The sequence below is a fragment of the Paralichthys olivaceus genome, chromosome 8 (genome assembly GCF_024713975.1).
Source record: "Paralichthys olivaceus isolate ysfri-2021 chromosome 8, ASM2471397v2, whole genome shotgun sequence".
NCBI classification, from domain to species: domain Eukaryota; kingdom Metazoa; phylum Chordata; class Actinopteri; order Pleuronectiformes; family Paralichthyidae; genus Paralichthys; species Paralichthys olivaceus.
In genome coordinates, this window is record NC_091100.1 from 17,484,896 (window position 1) to 17,497,282 (window position 12,387).

General features: G+C 41.1%; 2 protein-coding genes across 3 annotated transcripts; both read left to right on the forward strand.

The window, feature by feature from the left end:
* Nucleotides 1-4,880: 4,880 nt before the first annotated feature.
* LOC109627270 (homeobox protein MSH-C-like) lies at nt 4,881-7,235 on the forward strand. Its single transcript, XM_020083748.2, has 2 exons — nt 4,881-5,422; nt 5,959-7,235. The coding sequence occupies exons 1-2, from the start codon at nt 5,002-5,004 to the stop codon at nt 6,369-6,371; spliced, it is 834 nt and encodes a 277-aa protein (XP_019939307.1). The 5' UTR covers nt 4,881-5,001; the 3' UTR covers nt 6,372-7,235.
* A 1,287-nt stretch (nt 7,236-8,522) lies between these two features.
* On the forward strand, nt 8,523-11,961 carry atp5pd (ATP synthase peripheral stalk subunit d). Of its 2 annotated transcripts, none has more exons than XM_020083921.2 (6): nt 8,523-8,651; nt 9,565-9,695; nt 10,355-10,451; nt 10,853-10,924; nt 11,602-11,664; nt 11,777-11,961. In XM_020083921.2, the coding sequence occupies exons 2-6, from the start codon at nt 9,574-9,576 to the stop codon at nt 11,906-11,908; spliced, it is 486 nt and encodes a 161-aa protein (XP_019939480.1). In that variant the 5' UTR covers nt 8,523-8,651; nt 9,565-9,573; the 3' UTR covers nt 11,909-11,961. The 2 variants fall into 2 exon arrangements, with proteins under 2 accessions (XP_019939480.1, XP_069387014.1); XM_069530913.1 differs by lacking the exon at nt 8,523-8,651 and adding an exon at nt 8,654-9,102.
* The last annotated feature ends 426 nt before the right edge of the window (nt 11,962-12,387 follow it).

The window sequence follows — 12,387 nt, forward strand, 5'->3', positions numbered from 1 at the left end:
TCAGAACACTGCAATTGTATTTTCAGGCTCATTAAGCAATGGCACAGAAAAGAGAGCTCTTACCCCCCATCTACTTTCCCGTCCACACTCTGTTCAGCGGGAGAGAAAGGCGAGCACCAGAGGAGATAAAAGGTGGGATAGTGAAATGGAGCAAAGTGCTAAATTACAGTTGTGAGGCTCTATCAGGTTGTCTGTGTTTACTACATTAGTTTGTTTGGGAGCCGGTGGAGGAGGAGGTGGAGGAGGAGGAGAGCCTGCACAGTCCCTGCACTCACTCTTCTGAGAACCAATCCGGCTGCTTGGTCGCAGCCCTATTCAGGATCGACCCATGCTTGTTTATTTGAAAGAGACCCCGCTTTTTTAACTTCCCACCCTTTCCATTGTTCGACCTTTCATGGGGAGAACTTTGAAATTGTAATCTCAGGACATTCAAACACGCACATTTGTTCTGACCTCTGGTGCATGCAATAACATTATTGCTATGGGACAAGCACTGCCAGTTTGGGTCAATACAGTGCTTTCATCCACTTGTGAGATGTATGTGATGAGTTAGACAAAGAAATGAGGCCTGACACTAATGACTTATATTTGTTGACATAAAAATAATTAAAGGAAGTTGTGGTCTGAGCAAATTTAAACTAAATGTACTCCAGAAATGGGAGTCCTGTAACACATAACATCACTTGATTGGATTTTTCAGACGTCCTTTGTAGCTGGAACCAATTCTCGAAAGAAAAAGAAAACTATTCTGACTGTCATTCATTTAAATGTGCGTGTGAGATCAGGATTTAGTCTTGTAATACAAGTCTATCATGTGGAACTAGTTTTTTTTGTCATTTTCATGCTGATGATTATTGTTTTTGTGTATTTTCAAAAATCTTAAAATCAATAGTGTATGAGTCACTCAGTGGAATCCGATAATGTGAGTACTTTAAATATGCCTGCATTTAACGATAAAGAGTCTATGATCATCTCAGTTATTGTCTAATTAAAGATGTTGATTAAAAAAGACAAAATAAGAATACTGGCTGCAAGAAATTCTCTATTTTTCCTCACATAGTTTAAATACCACTTAATATATTTTTATGATGTGTAAAAAGCACAGATTTCATATAATGCCTAGCAAATTGTTGTAATTTATATTGCTGGGATTTGAAGCCAGCAGTAAAAAAAATGAAAATTGATGCTGCTGTGTTGGGTTTTCTTCTTTTTTTTCTTCTCAAGTACACTGTATCAGGGCTTTGGCTGCAAAGAGCGTATGAGATTGCGGCGACATTCTTCGGTTTGTGAATGAGACCACAGAGTAGCCACACAAAGTTCCTCATCCCCAGCCCTCAACCCTAACTCGCCCACTCGCATTGTCTCTAGACTTTCCTCAAGAATGTGGATTTCTATGGCCGACGGCGAGCCAGACGGGATTGCCAATTGCATTGTCACCTCTCGTGGTTTTTTCCTCTGAACGATTTCTGTTGGCAAGCAGAGTTCTGGAGGAACATCTGTTTTTGAAAACGCTTTAAGAGGGCAACAGTGTTGAAGATGCTTCTTTTTTTTTTTAGTGGCCACCAGTGTATTAGCAATCATTGATTTCAGTCTGAAATGCAAATTCAACCACCACAGACAAATGAAATAACTCTTGTTGTGTTTAGGTTTGAGCTATAAAAAAAACAGCAGCTGTAAGGCCGCAGGACACTCCGTCCTCTGATTGCTTTTTTACACGATCCAAAGGAGAAGCCATGATGAAGGCAATTCACTTCAGCGTGGCAGGAATATTTCCCTCATTACCCGGCGTTCAAATACTGAGCACTCTGATGCCACAAGAGGAAGTGGCTTTGGCAGAAAATGTCAAACCAGTGTTTAAGTGCAGGATTGAAGCCAGTCTGATGTGGATTGGATCAACTTGTTAAGTCAAATGAAAGGTCAAAGATATTTTTCCACAGCGCTGCAGCGACCCAAAGAGCTCCTATTTAAACTGCTGTTAAATGGAGAGTGCCAGTCACCTTATGGGAGGAAAGGTGAATGACTAAAGGTGTTGACAGAAGTAGGAAATTTAAATAATACATATTTAGTTGGTTATTTGACTGATTCAAGAATTTCCTGCAGAAATGTGGAAGTCTTCAGCTACTTTTCCAGAGGTTTCAAGCCTCTCTTTGCTGATTTAAGGGAAAGCAAAGTGAGAGCGACATGTGGGGATGTTACTGAGAATACTACACTTGTCCCTACCTTCTCTGCGCTCATGTCATGTCAGCAAAGTGTCCATCTCACTGAGGCCTATAGCCACAGGTCTTTGTGCCGCTGTCGACACATCTCACAGGGATTGGGTTCCACAGCGCGCTTGCCTCCCCCAAATGATGTGTTTGTTTGTCAGAGGGCCTCGCTACAGCGGGCAATTCACACACTGTTGATGGAAGGCGGACACCGGCTCACCCCTGGACTCCCACAAAGTCCGAATTCATCAGCCGTCGCATCTGAAGAGCACAGAGCCTGGACTCGCTCAGAGATGGACTGGATCATCATCGGAGCTGAGAAACAAATGTGACAGAAGAACCACGCATCTTAATAAGAAAGCGTGATATTGTTTTCTCTCATAGCTTGTCCTGCCGCCACTTGGCCTGTGCACTTTATGAACTGTCTAAGTGGTTTCATTGATGCATGAGAGTATTGCCCCCCTGCACATGCATGTGAAAAAGTTTTCATTTCTGGTGCCAGCTAAGGGGAATGTACTTCCCAGCTCACTCGCGCTGACCTTGAAGGACAGATCTGCTTTCAAACTCACTAACACCTTCTGACACAGTTCACTCGCCTGCATGCTGTTACAGAAATGTCTTTTGGGTTAGGGGTGAGGGGTCCGAAGCTAAATACACTGGCCCAAACACCAGGGGAGGAGAGGTAAATGTACTTGTGTAGATTTATCTGTGCGTGTACCTGTATCAGATGAATGTCCGTGAGTCAGTGCACTCCACAGGGCTGACTCTCATCTCCCCTTTCTTTTGCACAACACTATGGAGATGAGTTAGAGGGAAGGGGTACACGATCACTAGGATTTAAACCCAAACCAGCTGGGTGACGAGAGGCCCCCGCTGCGTGAGGGCCGGCTTTGTCGGATAGGAAATGAAGGAGCGGGCTCCACATCAGGATTCAGTCAAGCTGAATCATCAGCCAAACGTTTTGCCTTTACTTGATGAGATGTAAACTGTTCTTTGCACCTGAGAGCTGTCAAGAAGCCAACCATCACTGGTCACAATAAATACTAGTTTCAAGTCAGTCAAACAATTTCATGTTTTATTAGGAAACAACTGCTTAATTAAGTAATTCAGGTGCTTAGTTGTCAGATGCTGCTGGATAGGGCTGTTAAACAGGACCAATTACTTGTGGTTCCTACTCTAACAGGTTAATTATTCATTGTTTCACCCAATGACGCAGTTAAGCATGAGGGGGGCTAATAAAGTAATTTGGTGGCATGAAAGTGGAGATGTTTGGTTCTCGGACTGATGAACACTGGATTATGTTGAAACATATAAGATCAACTGATAAAGTATGATTATTTATTATGGACATAACTGTCTAATGGTATGTAAATTCAACTTCACCTTCTGCAATGGTTTATGGTTATGCTATTTATTTATCTTCAGATTATCCACGATGTTACATAACAGATATGATAGTGGAGCCATTCAGCAGAATGAGTTTTATTTTGACTATAATTTGATTAGAAATTACTTCTGCATTTGTTTTATTCAAATTAAATGTATAATCCAAGATATTTAAACTGTAAAAGACACATTTTACACAGTGGTACTGATAAATTATCAGTCAATGGTAAATATCTTGAAAAGTAACTTGAAGACATTAAAGTTAAAATTCCTGAGAACGATAATAGAAAGAAACATGATTCTATTTCTCTCAGATAAATTCTCCTCACCTGAATTATTTCCAGCCGTAACCCTGTTTTCCTCCTTTGACTCCATGATTCTTTTTTCCTTTTTAAATCATCACTGTGGATGTTGTCCTTTTAATAAAAACATGTCAGGATGAATTAGATTGACTGGTGTATTTCAGCCTGCAGACATGAAACAGTTAACTGTCAGCAGCTCCCTCACATGCAGCTCCATGCAGTGGACTATGAAATATTCGGAGGACAATTGGTTAAGTGGAGTTAACCGTTGCCTTTTTCTCCCCGAGGTATCTTCCTTTTTGATCCCGCCGAGCCTGGCGCCTCGCAAAACACAACTTGTCTGGCTTATTAAATAGTATGACCTGGAGAAAGAGAAAACGCCTGTTGCTTCTCAACCGAGGCCATTGTGAGGCGAGAAGAGCCTCTGACAGGCCTTAAATTGCAGTAATGCTGTGTGACCAACAGTCATACCTAATCAATTTCTATCCTGCCTGCGCACGTTCTCCTGTTTCATTTCATCTTCAGATCAATTATTCGACTCATGCAGTCACATTTTGTATTTTTGCAATGCAATCCCCACTTTGTTTTTACTTCATCATATATGAGCGTTCTTCCCCACCCTGTCTTCTTTGATAAAGGTATCACTTTGATATTGTCATGACTCTTTCGTCCCTGCAGGTTTACAGTAGGTGAATAATAGTAGCTTAAGGATGGAGTGGCCGGCTAATGGATGTAAATGGTCAAGAGAATCCTCCCCACTGGTTAATTGCGCTAAAATTGGTCTAAGCTACTTTGTGAGGGGCATCAATAGCCCCGCGCCGCATGGGGTCTGTATGATTAACTTCTCCCTCCTTTCAGAGGCCTCTTGATGTTCCCTTCGAAGGCAGCAGGCCAATCGAAACCGCGCTCCCAGACGTCACGAGGCCAACCTGACGCGCTGATTGGTGGGAGCGGGGACGGGGGACAGCCCCTGTCCTTTTATAGACGACCCCGTCCAGCGCGTTAAAGCTACCGGGCACCGCTGACAGCGCGCAGAGACGCACACCTATTGGACTCGGTTACACCTCAGCGTATCCCATATTCTTCCTGAACGGGCCACGCGGACGTGCATGGCCCCATCCCCTTGCATCGCGATGAATCCTGCGCAGGGGTCGCCGTCCCAGGACGCCAAACAGCTTCATCAGAAAGAGGAGACGGACACAGAGGGAGAGGAGCCGCAGCCAAAAGACATGACCACGGAGAAAGGATACAAACTGCAGCGGAACAGCCTCCCGTTCAGCGTCGAGTCGCTGATATCCAAGAAGCCCACCTGTCGGACTTCTTATCCCGCCTCAGATTTAGCGCTGGTCCTGCCCAAGCCCGCGGCGGGGCAGGGCGCGCCGTTCTCTCCAAGGACTTTTTACGCGGAGAGTAAAGTGGCCGCGGAGAGCTCGCAGGGTGTTTCGAGTAGTTCCAGCGAAGACAGCCCGCAGTTCTGTGAGAAAGATCAGAGCACTTGGTACCAGGCGTCCTCCTTTTCTACTCCTCCTCGTAAGTCCGTCCCTCCGCTGAGTTCAGTGAGCTCCCAAACAAGGGCGCACAGCCTTAATCTGTCATTTTTATTGTCAGTAACACAGGCTGCGAAAATATCAACATGTTTTGATGCTTTATGATCACAATACTATAATTTCCCCGTTGTGTCGCAGTAACTTTACTGTTAATATCTCAAAAACTACATGCATATTTATAGAGATGTGTGCCACTCTGCGCGTAAAGAGAATATTTGGATGCAGCACTGTTTTTTTCCTTGTATTCTAGTCTATATTTATCTTGATATGTTAATTATAGTGTACTAATAATAAATAAAAGAGAATAATAAAAAATATGAGGATGATAGCGTTTTTACATTGCGCAATTTGCAGTGGCACAAAAAATATATATACTAGGAGATTTTGTCAACAAAAATACAGTTTGGCCTATTTGTTGTGATTGCATCATGTTTGTGTTTACGTCTAACTTTAAGGCTCATTACCAAGTTTCAATTGAATCTGACCTCATATTTTCTTTGTATGTTCCTCCTCTAACAGGCAGCTCAAGTCCACCTCCGTGTACTTTAAGGAAACACAAAAACAACAGGAAACCTCGGACACCCTTCACTACCTCCCAGCTGCTTGCGCTGGAGCGCAAGTTTCGCCAGAAACAGTACCTCTCCATCGCCGAACGAGCCGAGTTCTCCAACTCGCTCAACCTGACGGAGACTCAGGTGAAAATCTGGTTCCAAAACAGGAGGGCCAAGGCCAAGAGACTGCAGGAGGCCGAGCTGGAAAAGTTTAAACTGGCCTCCAAGCCCGTGCTGCCCGCCTTCGCGCTGCCCTTCCCCATCGGTGCGCACATGGGCTCTCCAACGTGGGGCCCGTCAAACGCCTTCCCGAGGCCCAGTCTGCCGGTCCCAGGACTGTTCAGTGGACCCGTCACTTATGGGATGTACTATTTGTCTTAGTATTCCTGTGTGTGTGTGCGTGCGTGCGTGAGTGTGTGTGTGTGTGTGTGTGGTTTAAGAGTAAGAGAAAAGTTTTCTGGTTGCAATATGAGGATGGTGCGTCCTTAACACGTTGGAAATTTGTATTTTATATTTGGAGTTTAAAGGTAATTTTCTAACAACCAGAATTGAAGACCAATACAATCTGGCTCACGTTTTGACTTACAAGTGTATGCGTAATCGGACTGAGTGCGTTCACTTGCTCTGCGCATTTTGAGTCAAGTGATGTGGCTTGAGGATCCACAGACAATATTCCAAATGTAAATGTCAGGTTTTTAAACGACATGCCTTAAACGTCTCATTCCAGTCCCTTTACTTTCAGCAGTTTGTGAAAGTGGACATTGTAAGTGTGATCAAACATGGAGGCAGTATTCTGCTCAAAAGTACTTAAATGGTGTCAGTGCCTTAAGACCAGTGTATCACTTGAACTTTTCCCTGCTCATTCAGCACTCACTGTTTTCTGTCCACGCACAGTTGCTGTTCGAATGTCTGTATTTCCAGTGGTTCCTGTCACAGTTTCTACACAGGGCTATTTTTTAAACTTGGAGCAAAATTATATTTTAGAAAAAAACACGTGTATTAGATATTTTTTTACCCTCAACGAGGCCTTTATGGGAGAGATCATAGATTTTCTTTGGGGAATGTTGCTGTAAATGTAAATACAAATGTGTAGTGTTCATAAAGTCCTGCAGCCTCGCTTCAAGAGCGGCAGGAAACGTGGTATTTATTGAATATCTTTGTATCTGTACTGTGTACATACATCATTCTATATAAATGTTCAGTTACTTGTAAAGACTGATTTTAGAAAATAAACATTATACAAGATCTGAAAGTGTCTTTGTTTTTAATGTATGAATAATAAACTAATCTTTTGTAAGCCTATGGAAAGGGGTCTGAGAGTTTATAGAAAGTATTACTCCAAGAAATCACTTAGATCACTTAAAAAAAGTGGATAATATAAACAATAAAAAGTGGCATAAATAAACTACTTTAGGCTAGATAATTGTAATCTGCAGACAATTGTCTGGAAGTTTATAGAAAGTACTTCTGCAAGAAACAGAGATTACATTCAAAAAAGTGGAAATAAATATAAATAATAAAAAACTGGCATATATACCTAAGGCTAGGTAATTGTAATCTGCAGACAATTGTTCTCTTGTTTGTTTTTATGCATTTAGTCAGCCAAAGAAAATTATATTTCCTTGGTAAGCATGCCACAAAACTCGACCACTGCTGCCAAAAACCTCCGGGTCTGACCTGCTTTTATTTGACTGTTGTAATTATCTGATTCCAAAATTGCCCAGTGATTGTGTAATTTTTTCCAATAATGAGCGGTCGTTTCTGCCCGGGTTTAATAATCAATTTGTTAAATACTTGGATGATTTATGTAGAAAAGTGGATTTCAATCACACACTAAGGACATTTCTGGAAACTGCAGGTTTTGACACGCTCTGAATGTTCTACATTTCAACACAGTAAGTGAAAATACATTTTAATCCAACACAGTGACTTGTGCTGAAAACCAACGCAAACTTGTGTTTTCCTAAAGAACAAAACGCAAAGGTTGTAAAACGGAAGCTTGAGCACACACACGTGCACGTCTACTTACTGTCCAGTTAATAAAATTCCAAAACAACTAAGACAGAGCACATAATAAAACTTGATGCATACCAAAGCTATATTCGGAGTAGATAATGCCACTGGACTTATTTTCAGAAATTATGTGAGATGAGCACAAATTAACAGCTCAATAAAACTGGGGGAAATACTTGTTGAGGGCCCTGCCGATTTTTAAAGCGGTGTATTTCATTGTTTCTAAATGATTGTCTACACGTGATTGTGGTGATTACTTTTAACTTTGTGACATTTTAATCTAAATGCATCATTATCATTTTAATTTCAATTCCCCTAATTAAAGAAAACCGTTAGAGAGCTCCTTTGTTAAACATAATCCCCCAAACATGATTTATAGTTAATTTTCTGTACGCATTTACATCATGATCTCCTAATGAAACAGTCAGATACAGATATAGACCTATAGTGAAACACTCGGCGCAGATTCGAAGAGATAGAAGATTCGAAGAAACGCGCTGTTTGGTGCGTAATGTCCGCGCAGCTCGTTGTAGGTGCTCTTTCTGTCCTGTGGAGGGCGGTGGCGGGCTCACTGCTGCCCCTGGTGCTGACGAAGAAAAGGCACTTCCGGTGTTCCGTTCTGTCACAGACATCTCTTGGTGCAGCGAGGTGAGTGCGCTAATGCTGCGGGTTGTTGAATGAAACGATGTGCGGTGGAAGCGGCTGAGACGATGATTTATTCGTCCTGCACATGTATTCATGTGAACGAGGTAGAAATGCGAACCATCTGTTCACGCGGCGTCACGGAACCTTCCACTTACAGAGAGATTTCTCTGACCTTGGCTAGCAAGCTAACTGCGCTAGCCGCCGTTAGCAGGCTTTGCCGAGGTCCTGAGTGGAAGAAAATGTCAAGGACCCAGTGTCATTGGTTACTTTAAGACTAACTAGCTTCATTACTATGTTTTATCCTCACATAGTTATTAAGTAGGATTTAACCACTGCAGTCAGGCAGCCGTGCTCGCTCTTATTGTGACTGCGCTGTTTTAATGTTCGTTTGAACGCACTATAAATAATATCCTATCACCAGAGCCACATCCTGAAGTCATCCAATACAAGCTGAGTGAGTTTCTGTATCAACCAAAGACAAACCAGAGGGGTTACATTGGACATGGACGTGTTTCTGTGTGTCTCTAACTACACTAACTCACAAGGCTAACTGCAGGCCTCATCATGTACTTACTATAAGTTAATGACATTCTGTTGGTTATGTGCATGTAAGTATTGTGTCAACGGTGTGTACACGTGTTTCTTGTACATTACACCACAGCATTAACAACATGCACAAACAATAATGCAGCAGTCAATAAATCACCTTTCTGGAGAGATGGGTTCAGTTTGTTAAATAATAGAACTTAAAAAGCCAGTGGATGTGGAGTTTAGAGGTCTTTTCTTGATTCAAACTATTGAGCATGCATGTGTAACCTGGCAATATATTTATTGTAAGCTTTTCAGCTGAATGTAACCTGGATGTTTTTTGGTTTAATTCATGGACTAAACAATTTTCTTCTGCTCTTCCTCTCAGACAGTAAGGATGGCAGGTCGTCGTGTAGCCCTGAAGGCCATTGACTGGGTGGCTTTTGCCGAGCGGGTTCCACCCAACCAGAGGGGCATGTTCAATGCTCTGAAGACTCGCAGTGATGCCATCGCTGCCAAGTTAGTTATACAGACATCCACATTATTCAGAAGGAAATTAATCTTTTAGCTTTGGTGTTTAATTGAATTCCCACACTTAAAATACTAAAGCTGGCCTATGTTGATTACTTACTTTCAGTATTGCAATTTAATACCAGTATTTTACTGATTTGTATTCTCTCTGAAGATGACATTCATCCAAGGAATGTTTTATAAAAAGCCTGATTAGAGAATGGTGTATAACAGGCTGTCCGATAGTTACTGTTCCTCACCTGGCTGAGAGGCTTTGGGAGATACTGGTAGGGAATCACAAGCATCTGCACGGGAATTTGAGTGCAGATGTTATTCTTTTGTATTTCCATATCATGGCTTTTGTCAGGTTTTAATAGTGTTAGTTTCCTTGAACATTTTTAGCAAATAGTTTGACCAAATTGAAGTCCCCAACCTGCAGACACTTATTGATAATCTGCCTCTCAGGTTTTTTTTGGTCTCTTTTATCAGCAAACTGCATAGGATTATTAGGTGGTGTCCTTGAAAATATATAATCTTTCTTTCTACACACAATTATCTCTTGCCATTAAGTTTCTCCCTTCATTCTGTCATTTTTTACCATCATATCAACTCAGGAACTCATTTAGTCATTCTAGTTTTATTAACTCCATCTTCTCTCCCCATATCAGACTAGCCTCCCTACCCGAGACTGCTGTCACCATTGACTGGAGTTTCTACAGGGGCGCTGTGGCCAAAGCCGGGATGGTTGATGAGTTTGAGAAGAAGGTGAGCTCAACATTATGAGAGCATTGAGAAAGTAACCTGACAGCCATAGATTCAGAAGCCCACTTCTGACATGACATAGCAACTTTTACTTTGGTGAGTGTTTGCATATTCTTAGTTAATCCACAGTAAATTTGGTGGAACCTCCTGAGGTTCACTGGAGACTTCTGAATCAAACTGAAATCCATGTCATATTTGAACTCAGGAAGTTACTTTTGAACAACTTTGAGTGTCATTGCTAGTAGCTGTGGCAAGCAAATTACAGTTTGACTGCCTCAGGTATCAATCTACAAGACATAAGATGCCCTCTGCAGCAGTAATATATCTTATTCTGTAGATATTTCATAATTTATTATCTATTGGTTTGCCTGTCAGTGGTAACACATATTTTTTCTTACACGCAGTTCAAAGCCCTGGAGATCCCACAGCCTGTTGACACACAGACGAGTGCCATCAACGCACAGGAGGCTGAGGCTGTAAGTGCTGACCTTAAACAGATCTATTCATTTCCCGAATTTTTACTTTAACCAAAGAGAATAAAATAAATGGTTGAATACGTCAAACCACATGGCAGTCGTATTATATTTATGCTGTGTGTCAGAATGAGAAATACTTATACAATTGGGTTTAATTATATGGTTGTTCCAGCCAAAAATACAGACATTTTGCAGCAACTGTAAATGTTCATAAATTCTTCAAAGAGCCCAGCTGATTTCAGTTTTCTTTGCAGATATGCGCACATATGGAAACTAACAGTATAAACAATGCAGAAAATATGTATATATATAAATATATATATGTGTGTATATGTGTGCATTTATTATAGGTTTTATGGTTAAACTGTAAAATGTTGAGTCTCAATTGCATTTCTTTCTCATAAGTTTAATAATGATTTCTTAAGTATCATTGACATTTTTAAAATATTTATCATCAATATCAAAGATTTTCCCCAATATCGATATTTTCATCATCTCCCAAAAATGCATATCAGTCGGACTCTAGTCCAAAGCAAGCAATTTACCAAACACTAAAAGACACTGAAATTTCAGAAGACAATACTCTAGATAGACAGAAATCATACTACTGAAAAAAGTGATGTGAACTGCTGCTGTTGTTGTTTTTCATACCTAATTATTTCACCTTTCTCTAACAGAGCAAAAGTGCCATTGCCTATGTGGAGGGATCGAAGGCCCGCATCACTCAGTATGAGCAAGAGGTGAGATTAAAGCATTAGTTGATCAATTAGTTCATTAAGACTTTAAGGAAATGTACATGAAAGAACACACTGGTCTTTGATTCTCATCCTGTTCTTTTCCCTGTATTTTCAGTTGAATAAGTTTAAGAACATGATCCCCTTCGATCAGATGACCATTGAGGACCTCAATGACACCTTCCCTGAGACAAAGTTGGACAAGGCTAAATATCCCTACTGGCCCCACAAGCCCATTGCTGAACTGTAATCCAATTACTGGACCCTCTCCTCTCAATAAAGTTTATGTATTTTAAAGAGGAACGTTTGACTTCATTATTTTATTTAAAAATGTGAACAGAATAGGTAGTGCCCACAAGGGGGTGGTGTTGCAGTAGTTTTGCTTTGAAGGGTAAACTTTGAAGGGTAATCCTAAACTTTTAAAACTTTATATTTCTACAGTTTTGACACACATGTATTATTATCACGCTTCCTGGTTAATCTTTAACCACTGTTAATGTGTTACTGTGGACATTCACTAGTCCCTTCCAGATTAAATTAGCTGCAGTTTACATATGCAGTTGAGAACAGAGATGGAGAATAAGAGTTAACGTGATTATCTGTAACTACTGATAAATCATCAATCACACGTTCACACCATAGACTGTATGGTTCACACACGAAATGTTTGTTCGCCTGCACCTATAGGCTCCTATAGAAAGTCAATCATTTCTCTTAACCAATCACGTC